The 25665-nt window shown below is 40.0% G+C and overlaps 1 protein-coding gene across 8 annotated transcripts in view; it reads right to left on the bottom strand.

Moving 5' to 3' along the window:
- The window catches only part of tmem161b (transmembrane protein 161B), a 104016-nt gene that overhangs the window by 36584 nt on the left and 41767 nt on the right, over positions 1-25665 (bottom strand). For 5 of the 8 annotated variants that reach the window (XM_043708683.2, XM_087999577.1, XM_043708724.2 and 2 more), the window contains 4 exons: positions 20594-20750; positions 10486-10637; positions 7449-7509; positions 6609-6749 (listed from right to left, as the gene is read on the bottom strand). In XM_043708683.2, coding sequence (XP_043564618.1) covers positions 6609-6749; positions 7449-7509; positions 10486-10637; positions 20594-20750 — 511 coding nt within the window. The remainder of the gene's footprint in view (positions 1-6608; positions 6750-7448; positions 7510-10485; positions 10638-20593; positions 20751-25665) is intronic. The other 3 variants (XM_087999558.1, XM_087999598.1, XM_043708692.2) reach the window with 2 other exon arrangements.

Here is a 25665-nt window from a genome sequence, read left to right as displayed (position 1 = left end):
ACTTCTCCTTCAAATCCTCCCACTTTCTTCAAACCAAAGGGGGAGCCGTGGGCACCTGCATGGGCCCCAGCTATGCCCGCCTCTTCATATGATAGAGGGAACAGTCCCTCTTCCGTAGCCACACTGGCACCATTCCCCACCTCTTCCTCTGCTACATTGATGACTGTATTGGCGCCATCTTGTGCTCCCACAAGGAGGTTGAACAGTTCATCAACTTTAACAACACTTTCGACTCTGACCTCAAGTTCACATGGACCATTTCCGACACCTTCTTGGACCTTTCCATCTCTGGCAACCAACTCAACTCGGACATCAACTTCAAACCCACCGAATCCCACAGCTACATTGACTATACGTCCTCCCACACCCCTCCTGCAAAAATTAAATCACTTACAATTCCTCCACTTCCGCTATATCTGCTCCGAGGGGGAGCAATTCCATTTCAGGACTTCACAGATGTCCACCTATTTCAAGGACCGCAATTCCCTCTCCCACATGACCAGCAATGCATGTCCTCCACTTCCCGCAGTCCTCCCTTGAACTCCACCCCCCAACTGCAACAAGGATAGAACTACCCCCCCCCACCCAAGTCGTCACATTCCACCCACGAATGTCCAGATACAGCGCATTATCCTCCGCCATTTTCATCACCTACTGTCAGACCCTACCACCAAAAATATTTTTCCCTCTCCACCCCTATCTGTGTTTTGCAGAGACCATGGTTAGGTCCATGTTCCCAATGAAGCCATCCTATACACCCAACACCTTCCCATGTCGCCACACGTGGTGTGAAACCTGCGCCCACACCTCACCCCTCACCTCCATCCAAGGCTCTAAAAGATCATTTCAAATCCGGCAGAGATTTTCTTAAACATCCTCCCACCTCATTTACTGTATCCGTCGCTCTCACAGTCTTGCCTCCTCAACATCGGGGAAAGTGAGCACCAGCTTGCAGACTGCTTCAGGGAACATCTCTGGTGTTCTCATGCACCAGACAACCCCACTGTCCTGTGGACAATCACTTCAACTCCCCCTCATACTCCCCCAAGGACATGCAAATCTTGGGCCTCCTCCACTGCCAAATCAAAGTTACCTGCCAACTGGAGGAAGAACACGTCATCTTCCACCTTGGGACCAGACAACTACACAGCATCAATATTGACTTCACTAGTTTCCAAATCTCCCCATCCCCAACCTCGTTCCAGCTCCAACCCTAAAACTTGGCTGTCCTCTTAACCTGACCTACCTGTTCATCTTCCTTCCCACATACACATTCCATCCTTCCCACTGACCTATCATAATCACCTCTTACCTGCATCCACCAATCGCATCCCACTTACCTTCTCCCCAGCCCCACTCCAACCCCCCTATTTATTTCTCAGCCGGCTTCCCCTCCACATTCCTGACGAAGGGTTTATGTCCAAAACGTTAATGCTCCTGATCCTCAGTTGCTGCCTGACCTGCTGTGCTTTTTCCAGTGCCAACTTTTTGACTCTGATTCTCCAGCATTTACAGTCCTTACTTTCTCCTATACACACACAGTGCTGATTGGGAAGGAATTCTAGGTTTTAATGATGAAGAAGGAACAACAAAAGTCACTACGGTGTGTGACTTAAAGGAACATGCAAGTACTCGTCATCTATGTTCTTGCTGTCCTTGGTCTTTTAGGTAGTGAAGATCATTGTTTTAAGAGGTGCTGTTGAAGAGTTAAACTTTTCCAACTGCTGCACAGCATCTTGTAGATAATGGATTGACAGTGGAGGGAGCGACCATTCAAGATAGTGTTAATCAAATAGGGAAACTTTCCAGCACAGTCCTGATTTATACCTTGTAGGTAAGTGAAAAGCTATGGGAAGCCAAATTAAGAGTTGATTCACTAGAACACTCGCTGATGTGGTCAGTATTCTAGGAGTTACTGTTGACTAGAATACTGATGGTGGAGTTTCAGCGATGGTAATGTCATCAAATATCAGACAGAGATGGCAATTCAGTCTTGTCGGAAATGGTCATTGTCTGGCAACTGCACAGTATTAATTTATGCACCATTTATGAACTCAAGTGTCAATGCTATCCAGGTGTTTCTGCATTTAAATATGGGTGACTTCATTATCTGAAGAATTGCAAAACGAACTGAATATTTTGCAGCGTAACATTGTCATTTCAAAGAAAGGTTATTCATGATAAGACTGCACAATGTTAAGTCTTCAGCAATAGCCTAAAACTGAAATATTTAGCCTCCAACCAACACATCTATCATTCACTGTGTTCACTATGACTATGGCCAGTGGAGAGCTTTCCCCTAATTCCAATTGATTTCAAATTTATGAGGAATTCTTGATGCCACACTTAGCAAATGCTGCTCTGATGCTGCGTACAGTCGTTTTTATCTGTCCTCTGGAATTTAGCTCATGTTCATGTTTGGACCAAGTCAGGAATGAGGTCTGGAGTTGAATGACATACGTGCATATGCAAGCATATGTAAACATTAAATTGGCGCAGTCATAAAAAACCTGCATGAGAATCGCACATCATATCCAAACAAAATGCTTCTGGAAGAATTGCAGAATGGATGGCGTATGGTGCCTATAAAATTGTTTTCTTTTGCAATATGGCAATTGTTTTATCTGTAACATTATGGTCTTGACTGCTTCTTGGCTTTTCTGATACTAAATTGATTGGTCAGTTTTCCAATAACAAAAGTACTTAATTGCAAATAAAACTGGTTGAATTGCAAATGGGCACCCAGCTTATGGAATCTTGTCAACGGAAGAAGAGATCCTCAATATATTTTGCCAGTCTTCAATTTTGAGACTATATTTCAACAGAAGAAACTTGTTCAGATTCCTCATATTCCTAATATGGGCTCAAAATTCAATGATGTATTGAAGAATGCAAATAAAAGCAAAGAAGTTCACTTTTGCTAGAACTTCAGTGTTGGGAAGGACTCACTTAGCAACAGTACGAAGCAAGAATCTCACTTGGTAATAAATATCAAAACAATTGAACAATCTAAAAAAAAATCTTTACAGTTGCACAGAGTGGGCATAAGATTGCTGTAATTTCTTGACGGTTCTATTTCAGTTTTCAGGACTGATCAGATTAACTTTTTAATACACCACTTGCAACCAAATTCTTCACATTATTTCCACTAATAATATCTTATCAGTTTTGTGAGAGATTCTAGGTCAGATGCAGGAAATTTATCTCTTGTAGTTAGGATAAGGACAACAGTCTCCTATTGGCTGCTTCATTTTATAAGCTTTGTGCCATCTCAGTGACAAGTCTCTTTTTACAACATGCATTGATTTACCCCCAAGTATGATTAGAGCCGGTGAGTTGGTTGCTGTTTTCATAGCTCAACTTATCTGAAACAAACTACCGTCAGTTCTGATATAATACGATAGTTCCCTTCTTATGCGATCTCGTGTTATAGGGCAATCATACAATAGCTGCGTCATTTAAACTATTGGGCCTGGAATCGTGTTATTGCCAGTACAGGGTAAGGAAAGTTTGCATTCTACAACTAACGGTCTAAACTCTTCAATCACATTAAAGCCAATTTGCATTAAAGAATCAGATTATAGCAGAACTGACTACTTGGAATGAAGAAAATATATTCAGACTCCTCCTCTTCCTCTGAATTAAGTTTGATAATTAAGAGACTGTCTTTGCTGGATATATCTACTTGAAAATTGGTGAGGTTTCATAGTGTGACTGATGTGATTGACTTCTGAAACTGAAGATTCAAGTCCTAGATTGATGAGTTTGGAATTGCACTTGCTGTATTTTGTTGTATGGAGACAGACTTTGAATAGATCTAGCAACTCAACACTGGGTATCTGTGAGACACTGAACCATCAGCAGCAGTAGAATTGTACTCAATAATCTATAAACTCATAGCCTGGAATATCCTCCACTCTACCATTACCATCAGGTCAAGGAAATTCAATGAAGAGAATAGAAAGGCAGGCTAAAAGAGCAACAGGCTGACATTAAAAAAAAGAAAAGTCAACCTGGTGAAGCTATAATCCAGAACTAGTTGCATGCCAAACAGCAGAAGCAGCATGCTTTTGACAAAATCAAATGCTCCCACAATCAACGGATCAGATCTTGAACTTTGCGGGCCTGCCATATCCAGTTGTGAGTGGTGATGGATAATTAAGCAACTCACTGAACGATGCAACTCCACCAATATCTCCATCCACAGTGATGGGGAAGCTCAGCAAGCCAGGACAAAAGACAAGGGTGAAATATTCACATCCACCTTCAGCCAGAAGTGACAAATGGATGGTCATTCCCTGCCTCCTCATGAGGTCCTTAGTGTCACAGATGCCAGTTTTCAATCAATTCAATTCATTTCCTGTGATATCAAGACTGATGGCACTAGATATTACAAAGGCTATGCACACTGACAACATTTTGACAATAGTACTAAAGATTTATGATACAGAACTAGCCCCCAATTCTAGCTAAGCTGTTCCAGTATAGTTACAATACTGAGATACAATAATGTAGAAAATTGCCCAGACATGATCAATCACAAAAAGCAGGACAAATGCATCCCAGTCAATTACCAACCTTGCAGTCTCTGTTTCATCATTAGCAAAGTGATAGAAGAGGTCATCCACAATATATCAAGTAGCACTCGCAAAGAAATAAACTACTCACTGATATTCAGTTTGGATTCTATTAGGGACATTTGACTGCTGACCTTATCATTGCCTTAGTCTGAACACAAAAAAAAAAGAACTGAATTCTAGTGGTTAGGTAAGAGTGATGCCCTTGCCATGAGGCAACTTTTGACGGAGTGTGGCATCAAGGAGTCTGAGCAAAGCTAGTGTCAATAGAAATCCTGGGAAAACTTTGTGCTGGTTGCAGTCACACAGAAAATGGAGTAGTGTAGGTTAAATTAGCTTCAGGTTGGTTTTACAGGTCAGCGCAACATCAAGGGCCGAAGGGCCTACACTGCGCTGTAATGTTCTATGTTCTATAGCACAATTAAAGTTGGTAGTGGTTTTGGAGGTCAATCAACACAGTCCAAAAACATCAGTGCACGAGTTGATTAGTGGAGTGGCCCAGATGTAAACATTTCCAGCTCCAAGTGAGGATGTTTGCCGATGATTATAATGTTCAGTACTATTCATGATTTCTCATATACTGAAGCACTCCATGTTCCTATGGAGCAAGAACGGGACCATATTCAGCCTTGAGCTGCAAGTGTCACGTAATAATTGTATCACATAAGTGTTAGGCAATGTCCATTCCCAACAAAAGAGAATCTAAACATAAGCCCTCAATATTCAAAGTATCACTATTGCTGAATTTTCCATCATCAACATCCTTGGTGTTTTATCATTGATCACAAACTGAAGTGAACCAGTCATACAAGTACTGTAGCTACAAAGTAAGTCAGTGGTTAGGAACTCTGCAGCAAGTAACTTACCTTCTGTCTCACCAATGCCTGTCCACCATCTACAAGGTGAAAGTCACACATTTGATGGAATCCCATCTACTTGCCTAGATGAGTACAGGTCAACACAAGAAGCAATCTGGGACAAACGGCCTTCTTGATTGACACCGCATCAACCAGCTTCAACATCAACATTCAATAGCAGCAGTGTACACCATTTACAAAAGGTATTGCGTCAACTCACAAAGAATTGTCCAGCAGCCTATTTTAAACTGTGACCACCACCACCTCGTAGGACAAAGGCAGCAGATGCATAGAGATGAGGAGAACATTTTTTTCACCCAGAGAGTGGTGAGCCTATGGAATTCTCTGCTGTAGGTTGAGCCCAATATACTGAATGCTTTCAAGAATGAGTTAGATATAGCTTTCAGGGTAAAGGGATCAAAGGGCATGGGAAGACAATGGCAACAAGGATCAACCACGATAAGGAATCCCAGTACAGACTTGAAGGGCCAAGTGGCTTACTCCTCCTATTTTCTAGGTTTCTATAGGAACACCATCACCTGCAAGTTCCCCTCTGAGCCAGTTACCATTCTGACTTAAAACTATATCACCATTCCTTTGTAGTTGCTGGGTCAAAATCCTAACTCCCTATGAAGCAGCAATGGGGTTGGGTCCCCTTGACCACAAGGATTGCAGGGAATGGGGGCATCCCTTAATCTACAAAGATTAAAGGGGTTCAAGAAAACATCACTAGCTTCTATAGCAATTTGGAAGGGGCAATTAATACTGGCCTAACCAGTGATACCCACATCCCATGAACAAAAAAAAATGACTAGATGCAGCGTTCCAGTTCTCCAAGTCTGTGGAGCAAGCTGACTTTCGCAAACAGATGTAACAAGGCAGAAACAATAAATTAATAGGGAAGACTTTCCAATGAGGAGTCATTGGACTCAAAACTTAAACACTATGTTTCTCCTTATAGTTGCTACTGGACTGGAGACTTTCCAGTACATTTGTTTTATTTCAGAATTTTGTCATTGCAGCAGTTTGTTTTTCTTACAGTATACTTACTCCTGATAATAGTCTTCAAATTCTAGAATTAGCCAGATAATTTGCTTAGACTCTACATTTTTGTGTTGCTTTAGATTTTACAAATTGCAAAGTTTCATTAAGTTCATGATCATAACTTTCTTACTGTGTTAGCCTTTCATTTGTAAGATTCAGGGCATCCAGATGCATTTGAGCCAACCGCAGGCCAGGAAATGTCAAAAATGCACCAATGAAAGCGCAAAAAATAGCCAGGAACATTTTAAAGGTCAGTTTCGAGACAGGGCCCCTGGAATAACAAAATATAAAGATTTCCTTTAAAAAGAAAATCAATTAAGAACAGAAATATTAAAAGATATGTCAGAAATGAGAATAGCGTTTTAAAAATATCCCTCAAGTCCAAGTACCCAAATAATTGATTATCAATTAACAAAAAAATGGAACTACATATTAGATTTCTAGAAAAAACAATCATTGACGAATCACCTACACTAACAATTCATTGCATAGCAATCTGTTGACAAACATTAAAGGATCAAATTGCTCTACCAAATGCGGCCTTTATGCCTTTAATTCATTGTAAATCAAATTCCTCAACTCAGCAAAAATATTGAAGCAGAAGAGCACGTGTCAGCTAATTTAAACTTTACTGACTTTTTTTTTAGACCTGGTGGGAGAATGGAATAAATTATCTTTGGTTGGGAAAGAAATTTACAAATTACTCAAACAAATGCCGACAGATCTTTATCATTCAGAATAAAACATTAATGCACTAATTTAATACTGCACAATGGTTATTCACATCCTTGAAATTATATTCTAATTGAATAGGAAAAATAGCAACTATGATAACTAGTATTAAATACACAATATCATAACAGAAAATGTACAATACCATGGATAAATCACAAACTTATATTTCAAATGAAGAATTTTTAAGCAATTCATGAATAACAGCTACTAGAAAAATACAAGTTATTCAACCTACTGGGATTCAAGGCCTTGTTTCTCAAGAAACTGCAAAGCGCTGTCCGAAAAGTTTGCAAACCCTAAATGTGAGCAGTGAAGAAAAGAGAAGGTGAGAAAAGAGCAGTTATTTTGGCTGGAATACTTGAATTAATGCCATGGTTGGGACTACAGTTGGGATGTTGCCAGGTCCCACAGCCTTCTAACCAGAGCATTCAGCCATTGCTTGCTGTAATGTGGAGTGAACAAATAAAGGATATGATTGTCAGAAAGAATATGCTTTTGCCAATTAAAAAAAAAATCTTGTTAAAAAGAAAAGCATCAGTTTCAATCTGTAAAATTACTTTGGAAGAAATATATGACACTTCTTGATACATTTCTGAAGTAATAACTACTATCTTTTAAATAAAATATACAATTACTTTAAACAAAGAATAATAAAATGAAAGAAAGATTTGTATTTTCTGGCATCCCTTATTTCATTCCAAAGCACCAATTAAGTACTTTTTGAAGTAAGTCACTTTTGTTGTGTAGGAAATCCTGTCAACATCCTGATGGTTACCACTGACCAAAAAGTGAATTGGAGGAGGCCCATAAATACTATGGCTACAAGAATTAATGAGAGGCTAGGAATTTTAAGTGAAGAATTTATTTCCTAATTCCCCAAAAGCTGCCCACCAGTACCAGGCATAAGTCAGGAGTTTGATGAGATACTTCCCACACGCCTGGATGAATGGACCTCCAACAACACTCAAGAAGCTGGACTCCATCGAAGTTAAAGAAATTCTCTCAATTGGCACCACATTCACAAACATTCATTCCCCTCACATTGATGCACATTAGCAGCATGCACCATCCACAAAATGCAGTACAGAAATTCATCAAAACTCCCTAGATAACACCTTCCCAACCCACAACCATCTAGAAAGACAAGGGCAGCAGATACCAGCACTGCATGTTTTCCTCCAAACCTCTCACCATTCTGACTTTGACATTTACAGCTGCTCCTCCAGTGTCACTAGCTCAAGATCCTGGAACTCCCTCCCCTAATAGTATTGTGGGTGTACCTATAACAAATAAATTGCAGTGGTTCATGAAGACAGCTTATCCTCATTTTCGTAAGGGAAACTGGGGACGGACAAAAAAAAAATGCTGCTGCCATCAATATCCACATCCCCTAAATGAATGAAAAAAGCATAGTAAATTGAACTCAGCAAGATCCCTCACGTAATAAATATTCACATAAACTGTTTCAGTGAGTTTGGCAGAGAAATGCACATTGATCAGGATTCTAGAGAGAACATGTCTGGTTTGCTTTGAAATAATGCTGTGGAATGTTTAAAAAGTTCATCCAAGATGCAGATGTTACCTCAGTTTAACACTTCATCCAAAATTTAGGACCTGCAATATTGCAGTATTCACTCAGTACTGCACTGCAATGTCAATCTGGATTTTATCGTCAAGTCTCTATAGAGTAGTACTTGAACTCTTAAGCTGATAAGCTTCAAGATCAACAGACAACTACACATGATGCAGAAAGTCAGTGACATACTGCAAATTGTTAGTATGGATGAAGTACTCTCTACTTAAAAGCCACCACAATCCTGTTACTAAATCTGCATTTTTCCTGCATTAACCACATCCTCCAAAAGCAAATCTGGACAATAAAGACTGCTGCAAATTAAAGCCCAAAGTTATTTTAACACCAAATAATTTCCTGCAGAAACTATAACTCAACTAAGGACCTAAGCCAAAGAAGGTTCTACTGCATAAAAGCAAATTACTGCGGATGCTGGAATCTGAAACCAAAAGAGAAAATGCTGGAAAATCTCAGAAGGTCTGGCAGCATCTATAAGGAGAGAAAAGAGCTGACGTTTTGAGTCTAACTGACCCTTTGTCAAAGCTGACAAGGATCTACTGCAGCATGATCATATTCTCCAATAAGTCTACAGGCCAGATAAGGAGTTATGCAGCAATACACAAATGTGTATTGTTCACTCCTGCTTAGCACTCATTTGCCTGACTGTATGGAATGACCAAGCTCAGTTATCAAATAACAGCGGTGTTCTGTGGAGGTCCATATGCAGCAGGATCATCAGACTAACATGGTTAAAAAGCTGCAGTTCTCAACCACTCCACTGGTGGGGTGATTTACCTCCCCCTTTAAGGGATAGAGCATACCTTTGAGAGCTGCTGGATGTGGTTATTCCATCCCTTGGCCAGAGAGTCCTACCAGCACATGGACTGTGGTGACACTATCAACAGGTCAGCTAACTGCGTTGCAGGTGTGCACAGTGCTGAAAGAGATATATTATCAGCCCAATGTATATGCTAAGGTTTCAAGTTGATCCAGAACTCAGCACAATTTTATACATAAAACCAAGGTTATGCAGCTGGTTCTACATCATTGAAGTTTAAAAAAATGTTCCTTATAGATCAGCTATATATCAAACCGAACCAGGAGTAAAATAATGGATATACACAGAGCTTGCAATTATCTATACACATCACATGTAATATAGAAAGGCTGTATGACTGTCTTTGACTAATTTATTTTAGGTCACTTTGTTGCTCAGTTCACTCTGGTCTTAACCTCAAAGCTTTTTCTAGTGCAGGTCAAGCCTCTACTGATGCCTTCTGATCTCTATGTGGAACCATCAATATCATAGCGAGTGTAAGAGAATTGACAGTACTTTGTCAGACTCTAGTCACCACCTACTCAATCCCAAACCTACTTGTTGATAGTGTCAGTCCATCCTGCCTCTTTAGTCCCTTTTTTTGTTTCTCTATCTCCCCCATTGTTCTCTTCTCAGCTACAGGTTTGTCAGTGGTAAGAAATTAAGCAAATGTGCACCCCAAAGAAACATCATAATCCTTGAAAGTTAAATAGACGACCAGCCACAGAAAATGTAATTGAAAATATTTGTGAGCAGCACTAATGCAAATCAACATTTGAAAAAATAGTTGCAATGATGCCAAAATAAAGTTGAGCTATAAGGCTGAAAGTTGACATTCTAGTGTATATTAGTTAAAATTTTTAGAATCAGCGCCTTAAGTACCTGTCTCGAGTCCGAACTCCAGATAGTTCTCAGTCACAATTAGGATTGCCATGGCTTTTACAAAGAAGAAAAAGCCAAATGTGATGCAGACTGACCTCTCTCCACCTTCTTCCACTTTAAAGTAGTGAGTTGTCAGAGAAAACAGTGCCTTACTGAAGAACATTTGTTAAGGAAAACATGTTAAAATCAATGCACAATTTCAAAGTTGGTTAAGACATAATATATCAAATGGAGTAAAGAACATGGAGACAAATAAAAATAGATTTCTAAGGTAGTTATAGTGCTACAAATAATTCAAAGTTATCATACAGAAATTTCAGGTGCTTTGTTGCTTGTAGTAAATTTATAACTAATCCTTTTTCTTTTCCTTCCATTTGAATACTTTAAATTGCACTTTTTTAGTGAGTTGCATATCTAAGTTTCAAATGGAGAATGTTTATTCTATGATTCCAGTGTGTCTTTCATTTCTTAACAGATACATTTAATTTTTTTTTCTTTTTTTTTAAGTGAAGGGGCATTCTGTTTATTTTTTTCTCTTTTAAACCCCCACACTACCGCCTAACTGCGGTAGTGCTTATTTTTCCCCAGCACCTATGGTGTGAGAGTGCAGGTGTGAGACACCGTGAGAGACACAAAGTGCACGAATCTTTATTCAATTTCCATCACCAGGAAGATAGGAAAAAACCTGGGTGACCAGTGACAAGCAGTGCCCTTCACATCATAGGGCAGTGCTGTGTGATCAAACAGTGAAGGGGAGGGCAGGGACTAAATAGAAATAGAGTTGGAGGGAGAAATAATGCACTCCACTCCCTGTGGCGCTCACCTCTCCCTGAACAACTCCAGGTGTTGGTGGACACCGCATGCTCCTTCTCCAAGGACACCCGGGCTCTAACGTAACCGCGGAAGAGGGGCAGGCAGTCGGCCCTAACGACCCTCTCCACGGCCCGCTGCCTGGACCTGTTTATGGCCAGTTTGGCCAGGCCCAGGAGCAGACCCACGAGGAGGTCTTCAGACCTGCCCTCCCTCCTCTGTACCGGGTGCCCGAAGATCAGGAGCGTGGGACTGAAGAGCAACCAAAAGCAGAGGAGGTGGTTTTTAAGAAAATCAAAAAGGGAGTGCAAACGCCCACACCTAATATACACGTGGTCCACGGACTCCACAGTGCCACAGAACAAGCAGTTGGGCTGGGAGTCCGTGAACCACCGCAATCTGCGGTTGCAGGGGACCGTTGCGTGCAGCATTTCCACCCCAGATCCCCGAGAGAAAGGGGGAGGACTCCCGCGTAGAGAGCCCTCCACTGGGGATCCCCACCGCCCGGTGGCAAATGGGCACGCCAAGGCGTGTCTGGACGGTGGATGAGGGAGAAGAGGTGGACGGTGTGCAGCAGCAGTCTATACAGGGCCCGCCTTTTTACCCCCTGAAAGGGAACAAAATTTAAATTCCGAAGGCGGCTCAGGTTGTGGGGCACAGGCTCCCGCGGGAAGTATGGGACCTTGGGGCCGATGTGAAATTCCGTCCGGGCTGGGGTGAGCGCGGACGGGATCCCACCGCACACCTGAGCGTCCTCCAACTGGTGCACTACGTCGGGTCCGAGCACTGCCGTTTTAAGGCGTCAGATGGCGGTGGCCACATACCGGATGTTTACCGCTGCCCTGCTCGCTATGTCCTGCGGCAGCGTCCAGCCCAGGCCCCCGGCACCCAGCACGTCCCCGACCCTGGTCACCCTCGCCACCATGACCCTCCCCTCCGACAGCCCCTCGAACCCACGAGTACGGAGGTCCGGATTCCTGAGCAACGGCTCCCTGACGACAGCAGCTACTCCTGCCAGAGGGTAGGTGTGGCATGATTCGACCATGTTCCAGACAGTGATCAGGTCCTAGTAAAAGACAAGCAGCGTCTTGAGGGCGACTTCCAAACTGTCACGGTTGACGAACAGGAGCTGCGTGTCATAGTTGAGGTTACACACCTGGCGGAAAAAATACGTCGCCAGGGCGCACCACCTAGGAGGAGGCTTGATGGAAAGGTATCGCTGCAAGGTCTGAAGGCGGAACGTTGCGACCTGGGTGCGGACGCACACCAGCGACTGACCGCCCTCCTCAATAGGGAGACTCAGAACCTGCGCAGCGACCCAGTGCATCTTTTTGTCCCAGAAGAAGTCAACCAACGTTCTCTGGACAAAGCCAGGAGGAGGGACCAAAGTGACCAGCCAGTACCACAGCATGGCGGCCACCAGCTGGTTTATGACCAGCACTCGACTCCTGTAAGATAGCACTCGGAGCAGTCCTGTCCAGAGGCGAAACTTAAATAGAATACATCAACTGCCTTCTTTGCATTTACAGCACAGACTCCTTCCTCAATTAACTTCAAGAAATTGGTTAAACATTATATAATTAACAAATTGCTCATAAAAGGATCTTTTTATTGTAGGATCTATGCTGAAGATGATGCTTCCATTACTAATTCACGCAAAGAGTTCTTAGACTTGCCAGTTGCTGGCTTCAGGCATTTTTATTAAGTTTTCAGTAAAGTTAGCTAAAATTAGATTAGATTACTTACAGTGTGGAAACAGGCCCTTCGGCCCAACAAGTCCACACTGACCCGCCGAAGCGCAACCCATCCAGACCCATTCCCCTACATCTACCCCTTGACCTAACACTACGGGCAATTTAGCATGGCCAATTCACCGAACCTGCACATCTTTGGACTGTGGGAGGAAACCAGAGCACCCGGAGGAAACCCACGCAGACACGGGGAGAACGTACAAACTCCACACAGTCAGTCCACAAATCCATTACCAATTGCCAGAAAAACCCATCTGGTTCACTAATGTCCTTTAGGAAAGAAAACTGCCATTCTTATTTGGTCTGGTCTGCTGTGGGACACCAGACCCACAGCAATGCGGGTGACTTTTAACTGTCCTCTGGGCAATTAAGGATGAGTAATAAATGCTGGCGAGGCCAGTGATGTCCTCATCCAATGAATGAATAAGTTTTTAAAAGTGATATGACAGTTAGTACTTGGCTATGCATGTCACAAAGCTAAATGATCTGAAAAGTTATACTAACTCTGGTATATCAAACTTTATTACAATTTTGATTCAGAAAACTTGAAATTAAGTGGCATATTTTACCCACACCCTCATTCACTGTATTAATTTTGTTTTTGATTCCAATTACCTTTTGTTAAAAAATTATTCTGCTTTCTATTATTTGTATATATCTCTGATCTACTAAAATGCTGTTCCAAAGGCTTTTCTTAAAAGAAAACTCAACCTAGCTGTTTAAGTAGTCACATCTTTTTTCTTCACATTCTCCTCATTTTGAGGTCAACGCAATGTTAATTGATCAGATTTCTCCATGCCCTCCTGTCAGTGACCTATTCCTCTTCCAAAGCGACTGCATTCTTCCTTCACCTTACCCTATTTCTTCTTCTGGACAATCCCATCTCCGTCACTCTTTTCACCACATGCTCTGTCTCACTCCATAACAGATGACCATTCTATTTCAATTATTTTCAGCTATTTTCTTTGATATTTTCATACTATTCATTGATCCTTTGATATTGTCCTTTGTAGTCACACCAAACATCCATCTCAGCATTGAGATCTCCAGTTGCTGTTCCTTTTTTCTGGAGGTTGCCCATGTTTCTGCACTATATTACAAGATTGATCTCAAAACTGTTACAGATGCTTCCTTCAGTAATACTTTGTATCATACAATCACACATTCTGTTAATTTCAATCAAAGCTAATCCATTATTTAATTTCTATGTCTGTAATTCAATGCTCTGCCATTGACCAGAGCCACTTGAATTCATAATCCTCTATCCCAGTCAGGACTGAGTCAAAACTAGATGAAATTGGGTAGCAAATCAAGACTGTAACTGAAGGTATCAAATCAGTCCTGTATTACCAATTCAAATAAATCATAGTCACCGGTGTTATGAGCTAGAATGTGCTGTTTCCAAAAATGTCAACATTTACTATTACTCCACTGAAACCATTATGACTCAAGGAAACCCCAATGTGCTTTGCAGACAATTAGTTATTGTTTGAAGTGAAGTTGCTATTGTAATAAAGTAATCGAGTCATAGAGATGTACAATACAGAAACAGACTCTTCAGTCCAACTCGTCCATGCTGACCAGACATCCTAAATTAATCTAGTGCCATTTGCCAGCACTTGGCCATATCCTCTAAACCCTTCCTATTCATGTACTCATCCAGATGCCTTTTAAATGTTATAACTGTACCAGCCTCCACCTGGAGGCAGCCAATTGGTACATAGCAAGACCTCACAAATGGTATTGTAATAATGAAAAAAATCAGAGAATGCTGAAGAAACTCAGCAAGTCTAGAGCATCTGTGGACGGGAAAAGAGTTAATGTTGAGAGTTTGGTATGGCATTTATAGAAGAAAAGGTGTCGGAATTTTTTCTAATTATTTTTGACCCAGTGCAAAGAACAAAGGGGTTGTTAATGGTGGATAAATAAATAAATAGTTGCAGATTGGGTGTAAAGGGAGAGAATTGGTCCTCTCACTATTAAGTACAAAAGTACACAAGACAAGGCTGTGGGTGTGCGCATATGAGAGAGAGAGAGAAAAAGAGAGAGAGATTGGGGAGAATGCAAAAAAAAGGAGGGAAAAAAAAACAATGCATTCAGTTTTTGAAGTTATTGTGCTCAATGTTGAGACGTGGAGGCTGTAAAGTGTCTGTGAGAAACGAGGTGCTGTTCCTCAAGTTCCGATTTAAAATGTTAACTCTGCTTTTCTCTCCACAGATGCTACCAGACACAAGTTTCTCCAGCACTTTCTGTTTGTGTTTGAAATTTTACCTGTTTGCTGAAATCTTTGCCTCTGTAATCCAAGACATCCCGTTGACTCAGCATCAAACTATTGTTGAGAAAGAGGTTGCTAGATTTTTGCTGGCAGCTTTTCTTGAAAACAGCTAGGAGCACCTCACTTTGTCACTGACCACAAATTCTGGGCCATCAACGAACAAGCAGCAAATCATATGATGCTCTTTGATTCATTGACAATTTAATTGAAGTTCGACATTCCCACATGTGGAAGATTACCCACATTCCATGTGTCAATTTGTTCCTCAAATTTTATATTAAAAGAGGAACATTACTTTGTCTGAAAACAACTGACTTTGTAACAAAGTCCTTGAACCAATCATGTCTCAGCATAGCAGCAATCATGCTTGCAATATTGCATCTGGGGAGTAACATTCCATTCCTGAGGACATTCCGGGTAAGATTACATCACCATAGATAGATTGCTTGTCTGCTAAAGAACAATTTAGCTCATAAATAAAACACTTTTATACAAAGCGAAGAACACAGAGCAATGACTATCGCAGAGAGATTTACAATACTGTAATTCAATCATGTTGCTCTAATAACATCATAAAGCACTAGAGAGCACAGACTGATGCTTTAATTACAATCTAGAACAACCTCCACAAGGTACAATAGCTAAATGTTCTGTGAAAATCACAATTGCTTGGTGAGATCTGAATAGAGAATGTTTGAGAATAACGAAGACTCCCAAAAGTCTACAATACACATTGAAAATAATAGTTCAGTCGCAATCTTAAAGATAACATTTTTTGCGCTACTTTGGCTGACTAACAACACCTCGTAAGTATGTTATTTTGTGAAACTTTACATTGTGCAATGGAATAAAGAGAGGAAATAATTTCCCTATCCAGCAGAAATTGGATGGAACAAGAGAGTTAAAATCCAGGCTATGAAGTCACCATTCCTCCCTATAATAATAGCATTGTATTTTGGACAGTTGAAACACCTGTTGGATTCAGACAGGAACCTCCTGAATAATGATGAATCTGAGTTTCTGATGTATTAATGATTCAATATAATTTCAAATGCCTACAGAGTAGTGTCTGGCGTGAATGTTACATATAGTAAAACTGGATCACATCTACCAACAAAGGCTGTCAGCTCAGGTTGGGAGCAGAAGTATTCTGAATTCTATAAAGAGTAATTGGACTAAGTCTATAAGTTTGCCCACCGAGCCTAAAGGCCTGCTCCCAGACGTTCCGTCACCACACTAAGAAACATCACCAGTGAGAGCCCCTCGGCGAAGCACCGGCGGCACGTCCCGCCCCTCCGCCCATAGGTCCCCGCCTCTCTAGGTGGGTGACGTCACCTCCAGTTCTTCTCTTCAAGGGAAGGTAGATAGGACCCAAATCAATGTGTTCATAGATGGAGTTCTGGCTAGAACTTGACACCTCCAACAATTCCCGTGCATGTCCCTGCCTCGCCCGTCCGAGAGTGCACGCCGTCCAAGTCAAAGTGGCGTCCCCCTTCGTCCGTATGCACAGAAACCAGTGACAGTGGGGTGTTCATGCATCCCAGCGGCAAGTCCTCCGCAAGCCTGCTCAATGCAGCGCTTTCCACAGTTCTTGCATGGTATCTTGTAAATGATGTTAGTTTTGCTGGTGAAAAACGGGTACCTAATAAACACAATCTGCCAATTCCTCAGAAACAAAATCAAACAAGCAGATACAATGCAACCAAAATCTATAGCCACACTACCATACATCAAAGACATATCAGAAATAGCTTCCAAAATACTCAGACACCTTGCCATTATGGTAGCCCACAAACCTACAAACACACTTAAACAGTGAGTAATGAACCTAAAGGATCCATTAGATACTGCCAGCAAAACTAAGATTTACAAGATTACTATATTTACAAGGTACCATGCAAGAGCTGTAAAAAAAAACACTACATCTGACAAACTAGCAGGAAACTTGCCACCAGGATACACGAACACCAATTGGCCACCAAAAGACACAAACCACTATCACTAGTTTCCGTACACACAGATAAAGAAGGACACCATTTTGACTGGGACAACACACGCACACACACACTCAGACAGGCGAAACAAAGGCACGCAAAATAATTATTACAGGTATGGCATTCTAACCAGAACTCCATCAATTTTGGTCCTATCTACCTTCTCTTGAATAAAAAACAGAACCAGAAATGACATCACCCACCTTCAGAAACCAAAACCTATAAATAAAGAGGTGGGACATATCACCAGTACTTCGCCGGAGACTCTCACTGATGATGTTACCTAGTATGATGATGAAATGTATGAAAACAAACCTTCAAGCTCAGCTAGCAAACTTACAGACTTATCAACCTGAGCTACAAATCTTCTCAAAAAAAATAGTTAATATTTGAACTACTTCAGCCTCATTCTTTCCAACACACCTTTGGTCTGCAACTATCCAAAGCTTTGGCCACCAAGACTTGCCTGGCTGCTAGAGTGGCCGTCTCTAGGTATCTAATGTTAACAGGCTCAAAATCAAACTGCTATTAAACATCCAGTCTAATCAGTACAATGTTAAAGCAGTCCAAAATTAAAACATGGTCTCTCAAAGAAACTTGAGATGCCCAGCTACAGATTATCAGATTTTCTTCCTGGAAGATAAAATTCCATAAATATTTTACATCAAAGATACTGCTTGATTAACTGTACTTCAGAGCAGTAGTTTTTTTAAAAATAAGGTAGTGTGTGTTATTGCAAGTACAAGCAAGGTACAGCATAACCATTCTTGTTAAAAATAAGACACTTTGTGAAATTGAGTCATTTAAAACTTTTTCATTTAGTTGCAAAAATACATTCATAGATGGTAGATTTGTATTTAATATACTGGTGTAGGATTCCATGCATTTTACATAAACGATGCTTCAGGTGAGAATTAATTAATCAAGTGTTTAATAATTAATAGTATTAATTGTACTTGCCTTGATTTAATTGCATAGGTCATATTTTCAGAATGCAACATTGGATAGAATTTGTTGAATTTTTTTGGATAACTACCTATCATGTAGTTTCCAACAAAACACTGACGTGATAAAAGGAATACTGGTAAATTATAAAAGAAAAGCTTGAAATTAATATATGGTAGTAATCAGAAAGTTAAAGGAACTGGGGAAATCTTAATAAAGCAAAAACAGAAGCAGTCAAAATAAGTGAATTTGTAAATGAAAGAAAATCTATAAATGTCATTTCCTTTCTGCATAAATTTTAAATTTATTTACTAAGTGCGTGTATAATTAAAAGGTTAGCTAGTTGCCCTTCAGAGTTGTTGGCACTGTAGAAGCTCAAGAGAACATGGTGACTGACAGGCTATTTCAGAAGTTCAGGTAACAGTCAGACACACTGTTACCTAATGGAGAGTTCCACTGCCCAATCCAGGTAAGGAAAGGAAGCCATGCCTGAAGGGGAAAGCAGTGACCAGTTTTATTTTACAAAAATGTGACAGGTTCATGCATACATTTACTTGGACCAGCTTATTTTTCAGAAATTAAAAAAAAATTCTGAATTCACAATCTGTCATGTTGAGATTTGAACATTAGATTATTAGTCCAGTAATATTACCCCTAACTGACTGCACAATGTATCTTTCAAAAAGGCACAAAAATAAACGAGCCTAAAGTTGCTTTGATAATCTAAAATTGCTGCTTCCCACACCAGCTAAGGCAGACATCATGTAAGCCTAACATATATTACTAGCCAAAGGGCAGTAACCAAAATTGGATAAGGCTGCACTCATCCCAGCTATTAAGCAAACAATGGCAGGGAAACAAGAAGACAAAATAAATTTAAAATATAAATTTTGAAAAAAATCTTGATCAGAGTACTTAAACCAATTGCCATGTCATCAATAATGCACAATCATAATTAAGTAATACACATATTTACTAACTATGCAAACAAAAAGAAATGGAGTGTATACTAATCTTGAAATAGTACCAGAAATGCAGCATTTCAATCAATTCAATTTGGGTGAATCCCATTTTGCTACAAAGAAAGATTTTTTTTGGAGAGGAGAAACAAAACTTCCAAGACTTGATATTTGTCAAATTAATTTGTTTTGACAGCTTTAATTAGAAGTCAGACAATACAACATTGCAAAAGTGCAGTTACTAATATTTCACTATTTCGTCTCATAACCTGCTGTGATCATCATTGCACTGGTCTCAATTGAGCCAAAATAAATTTTTGTGTGTATTAAACATTTTATTGACCAATAAATAACATTTTCTCACAGGCTAACAAGAATTTGCTGCTTGAAATTTATAAACATCAATAAATTAGTTTATTGCATTAAGGGATAGCCCAAATCATTCTATGAAAGGACCCAAATTATTTAAAACTCATGAACATTGCGGCTCAACAAAAAGATTTGGTACAGTGCTAAAGAATACATCTGAAAGAACAGTAATAAATCATTACTCACTGCAGCATTATAACAACCACTGTCAAATGGTTACCAGCATTAAATTATTGCACACGCTTAAACTGAGCTTTTCATACTATTTATAATGGAGTGCTCTCTTAAACTTCATGTAAAAGTTGATGATCTTAAATAAAATGGTTGGATTCCCTCTACTGTAATTTACTATGATTCATCCTATTCACACACATTGGCATATATCAAAGCACTTTACCTAGCTGATCATTGAGACGTCATAGCCATCATCATAATGATTCTCCCCTTCTCTCTCTCTCTAAGTATACAACTGTGAGCACAGAAAAAGTGAGTAAACAAGTTGCGGGACAGAATTCGAGCCTTTATGATGCTTTTAATAAGGCTGCAACAACCATCATGACGAAACAATACATAATGCACACTCCATAAAAATGTAAATAAAGAAACAAAGTAACTATTTATCTTCCCTTGAATTTGGACACTGATTAACAAAACGAAAGCAAAATACCACAATTGTTGGAAATCTGAAATAAACACGAAGTACTGGGAAAACTTAGCAGGCTGACGGCATCCACGAAGGGAGAAATAGTTAATATTTCAAGTCAAATTCGAATCTTCTTAAAGCAAAGAACCTGATCCAAGTTAAAGATTGAACATACCATAGAAAAATGCTCCAAATTCATTACTGCAACCAACGGGTAAGCAAATAAAAGTAGAAACCTTGAGTATGTTTTTCAACTGTGCAATGTAGCTTGTAAATTAAGCTAAACCTCTTCACATTGTAAACTAAATTAAGTAGTCAAAACAGAAATTAATTACTGCACTCTTCAGCTATTAAAAGGATACAAAACAAAGGCAAGGACAAGCAAGCACCAAACTATGCTAATATTCATCTCATTGTGAGGGTTTGTCAGGCTGTAGTAGACTTCTGTAATAATATAAACAACTGTGGCTGAAGCAGCAAAATCCACCAACCACTGGTACTCAGGGAAATAATGGAGAACTGGAGAAGAAAGTAAACGTTTCAACAAGCAAGTATTTCAAAGTTTTTGTAAGAAAAAGGTAAAATAGTATCACCTCTTAGTTATTTACACCACATCCAGTTTTCTTTTTTAAAAATCAACTAATTGCACACTCAATTGAAGTTGCTGTAGAGAAATGGATACTACAATCAATTATCATATATATCTAGGCTCATCTCAGGCTTCGTGTATGATCCAGAAGTCAATGAAAGGGAAGAAAGAAAAATTATTTTCGAATGCAAACTCCAAATTTGAATCAAAACAAGTTTGTTAACACAGGTGAGACAGCAACGCACTTTACAATTAGCTTGCCAAAAAATTGAAAACACTCTGCCAATACCCAACAGATATTTATGATAATCTTGCTCCTATCACATTCAAAATGTAAGATTGTGAGGAATCATTTTGATACTGTGGATTATTGGTTTTATCATCTATATATATATATTTCCCTTCTAGAACTTTTGTTCGAATTGAGCGCACTTTGTTCAATGAACTGATCAATATTCACTATATTTGAAGTTCTATCAAAGACTTTATGAATCTTATATATTTGATTTCTCCTCTTTCCACTGTCTAGTTTCCGCTGCTAGCAATGCTCCTATTTCAAGTTAATTTTAATCTCAAGGTAGCTCATATTCATTAAATTATTTTAACACCGTTATTGCAAACCAAACCCAAGGGTTCTTTCCAGTTTACATCTTTTTTCCTAAAAATCCACTCTACATTATTCTTTAAAAAATTACTTAGAGCATTTTATATTGTTGCAGAAGAGGGGCACAGACATTCCATCTACCTTTTCTATCACATTTTTTAAAAATCTAAAATGGTTTCTCGAGTTTCCTCAGCTCAATACTACAATTTTAAACTACATTATTCGATTCTGCTCTATTATGCTGTTGTACATATGTACGGCACGACTTGTCTGATTAGCACACAAAACAGTACTTTTCATATGATCTTGGTATTTGACACCAAAACTGGTGGCATTGTAGACAGCGAAGAAGGTTTTCTAAGATCACAAAAGGATCTTGATCAAATGGTCAATGGGCTAAAAAATGGCAGATGGATTTCAATCTGGATAAATGTCAGGTATTGCATTTTGGTACAACAAACAAGAGTAGAGCTTACACAATTAATGGTCGAGCCTTGAGTAGTGTTGTAGAACAGAAGGACTTAAGGGTGCAGATACCTAATTTTTTTTAGCTTTGCATCATATATAGGCAGAGTGATTAAAAATTTGTTTGGCACACTTGCCTTTATTGCTCAATCCTTTGAGTATAGAGTTGGGAACTGAAAATGTGTTGCTGGAAAAGTGCAGCAGGTCAGGCAGCATCCAAGGAGCAGGAGAATCGACGTTTCGAGCATAAGCCCTTCTTCAGGAATGAGGAAAGTGTGTCCAGCTGGCTAAGATAAAAGGTAGGGAGGAGGGACTTGGGGGAGGGGCTTTGGAAATACGATAGGTGGAGGGAGGTCAAGGTGAGGGTGATAGGCCGGAGTGGGGTGGGGGCGGAGAGGTCAGGAAGAAGATTGCAGGTTAGGAAGGTGGTGCTGAGTTCGAGGGATTTGACCGAGTCAAGGTGGGGGGAGGGGAAATGAGGAAACTGGAGAAAAATTAGTTCATCCCTTGTGGTTGGAGGGTTCCCAGGCAGAAGATGAGGTGCTCTTCTTCCAACCGTCCGAAACGTCGATTCTCCTGTTCCTTGGATGCTGGAAAAGCACCTGCTGTGCTTTTCCAGCAACACATTTTCAGCTCTGATCTCCAGCATCTCACTTTCTCCTATAGAGTTGGGAAATCATGTTGAGGCTGTACATGACATTGGTGAGGCCTCTTCTGGAATACTACGGACAGTTCTGGTCACCCAGTTATAGGAAAGATATTATCAAGCTGGAGAGGGTTCAGAAAATATTTACCAGGAAGTTGCTGGGTGTGGAAGGTGAGTTACAAAAAAAGACGGAATGGTTGTGGACTTTCTCACTGCAGCATAGGTGGTGAGAGGCAATCTGATAGATGTTTATAAAATAATGGGAGGTATAGATAGAGTTAATGGTAGTTGTCTGTCCCCTAGGTTGGGAGATTTCAAGACGAGGGGGCACATTTTTTTAAGGTGAGAGGAGAGAGAGATTTTAAAGAGACGTAAGAGGCAATTTTTCTTTTACACAGAAGGTGGTTCACGTGTGGAATGAACTTCCTGAGAAAGTGGTGGATGTGGGTACAATTACAACATTTAAAAGATAATAGAGTAGTTATATGAATGGGCAAGGTTTGGAAGGACATGGGTCAGGAGCAGGCAGGTGAGATTAGCTTAGTTGGAGATTATGTTCAGCATAGACTGTTTAGATAAAATAATTTGCCTCCTTGCTGTATGATTCTATATGACAATAATAAATCAAATCAATAACTTTATTTCACATTATCAGAAATCGGCCATCAAACAGAACACTCTACAACTCTCAAACACAAGTTTACAGTACAAAATGTAACTAGTTGGACCAAGTTCATTCTGGCTCTTTGCAAATGCAACAATAACTAATTCCACTGCATTACATTCTCTATTTAGCTATCTGCTGTTTCAAATATTTATCCAATTTTCTGTTAAAAGGTGAAATGGCACCTGCTTCTACCACTCCCTGAGACAAACCAGTACATGCTCCAATAAGTTTATGCAAACTTTTCTTCTAACTTTTCCTTACCCTCACTACTAAGTTAAACTGACAAGTTATCATTACAGACACCCCACATGAAATAATTAATCTTTCCTTGTTCAAATTATAAAAATACTTCAATTTTAACATGTCTTGAATCTTCTCTTAACCTTCTATTCTCCAGGAGAAAGAGTGTTAGTTTTGCCCGTCTCTCCTCACAGCTTTGTCTTTCTATCTCTGGGAAACTCCTGATAATTCTTTCCATTAGTTCTCGAATCAGAGTGTTTGTGGCTATTTATTGCCCACAAGAAAATGGAGGTGAGCTGTCATCCTGATTCACTGCAGTTAATGTGATATGAGCACACCATAGTGCTGTTGGGATTCAAGTCCTGGGAATTTAGTCCAGCGACAGTGAAGGAACAGCTTTATAGTTTCAAGTCAGGATTGTAACAAGGGCAAGGATCTTGCAGCTGTTGGCATTCCATATAGGTTCTGCTTTTGTTCCTCTAGACGGTACAGGTCACAGGTTTGGAAATGCTCCATTTGCATTAGAGGCGTGATAGTAATCTTGAAGATGGCAGACATACAACTATCACTTTGACCCAATAATGGAGGAAGTACAAGTATTATTCAGGAAGTATGACAGTATCAGGCTATTGCTTGACTACAGTGTGGGGCAACTCTCTCACTTTTGGCACAGATGTCCTGAGGAAGACTTTGCTGGTTTGAATCGGTATGCTGATTTTCGTGTCTAGGTCAATGAAGGGTGGCATATTGGTTTTATTCTTTTCACTTTTCTGTAGTGGTTTGATACATGTCAATGGTTCACTAGGGCACAGTTAAAGCTCATCCACATTTCTGTGGATATGGAGTCACAAATAGAGGAGACTGGAGTACAGATTTGTTACCAGTTAGTGAACCAAATGTTCCCGGTGACAATTTAGTAATGTAGTTCTATGATTATCACTAATAAGAATAGCATTTATTCCAGATTCGTATTAATTTAAATTCCCCTAAATGCAATAGTGGCATTCTATCTGACACTACAGAAATGCAAATTGAGAGATTTATGCATATTTTAAATAGCACTTATTTTAAAATGTTTGAATTTTGAACTTGTTATGTGAGTTTGTGTATCTGAAGGAGTTTAAGATTAACTTGTAAGTATTTCATGGTGATTTATTTGAAAACACTATTATAAAGAGACCTCCTAAAGAGTAATGCCCATAAGAATGAGGCGACCTATTGAGTCCACTCCATCATTCAATCAAGGTTAATGCGTTTCTCAACTCCATTCTCCTGCCTTCTCCCTGGAACCGTTGGTCCCATTCCGAATTAAGAACTTGTCTCTGTCTTAAATACACTCAATGACTTGGCCTCCAGAGTCTTCTGTGGCAATGAGTTCCACAGATTCACCATCATCCGGGTGAAGAAATTCCTTCTCATCTCAGTTCTAAGGAGTAGTCACTGGAATCTCTTTTGGGGTAGAAATGACCTGTACAAGAAGGATGGTTTGCACCTAAATTGGAAGGTGACAAATATACTGGCAGGGAGATTTGCTAGAACTGCTTGGGAGAATTTAAACTAGTAAGGTGGGGGGGGGGGGGGGGGGGGATCCAGGGAGATAGTGAGGAAAGGGATCGATATCGATATGAGACGGGTACAGCTGAGAACAGAAGTGAGTCAAACAGTCAGGGCAGGCAGGGACAAGGTAGGACTAACAAATTAAACTGCATTTATTTCAATGCAAGGGGCCTAACAGGGAAGGCAGATGAACTCAGGGCATGGTTAAAAACATGGGACTGGGATATCATAGCAATTACGGAAACATAGCTCAGGGATGGGCAGGACTGGCAGCTTAACATTCCAGGATACAAATGCGACAGGAAGGATAGAAACGGAGGAAAGAGAGGAGGGGGAGTGGCATTTTTGATAAGGGATAGCATTACAACTGTGCTGAGGGAAGATATTCCCGGAAATACATCCAGGGAAGTTATTTGGGTGGAACTGAGAAATAAGAAAGGGATGATCACCTTATTGGGATTGTATTATAGACCCCCCAATAGTCAGAGGGAAATTGAGAAACAAACTTGTAAGGAGATCTCAGCTATCTGTAAGAATAATAGGGTAGTTATGGTAGGGGTTTTTAATTTTCCAAACATAGACTGGGACTGCCATAGTGTTAAAGGTTTAGAAGGAGAGGAATTTCTTAAGTGTGTACAAGACAATTTTCTGATTCAGTATGTGGAT

Source organism: Chiloscyllium plagiosum, unplaced genomic scaffold (genome assembly GCF_037043375.1).
Source record: "Chiloscyllium plagiosum isolate Xiang-an unplaced genomic scaffold, Cpla_swu_hap1 HiC_scaffold_2, whole genome shotgun sequence".
NCBI lineage: Eukaryota > Metazoa > Chordata > Chondrichthyes > Orectolobiformes > Hemiscylliidae > Chiloscyllium > Chiloscyllium plagiosum.
Note: the sequence above shows the minus strand (reverse complement) of the source record. Positions and strands in the feature narration are given on the sequence as shown.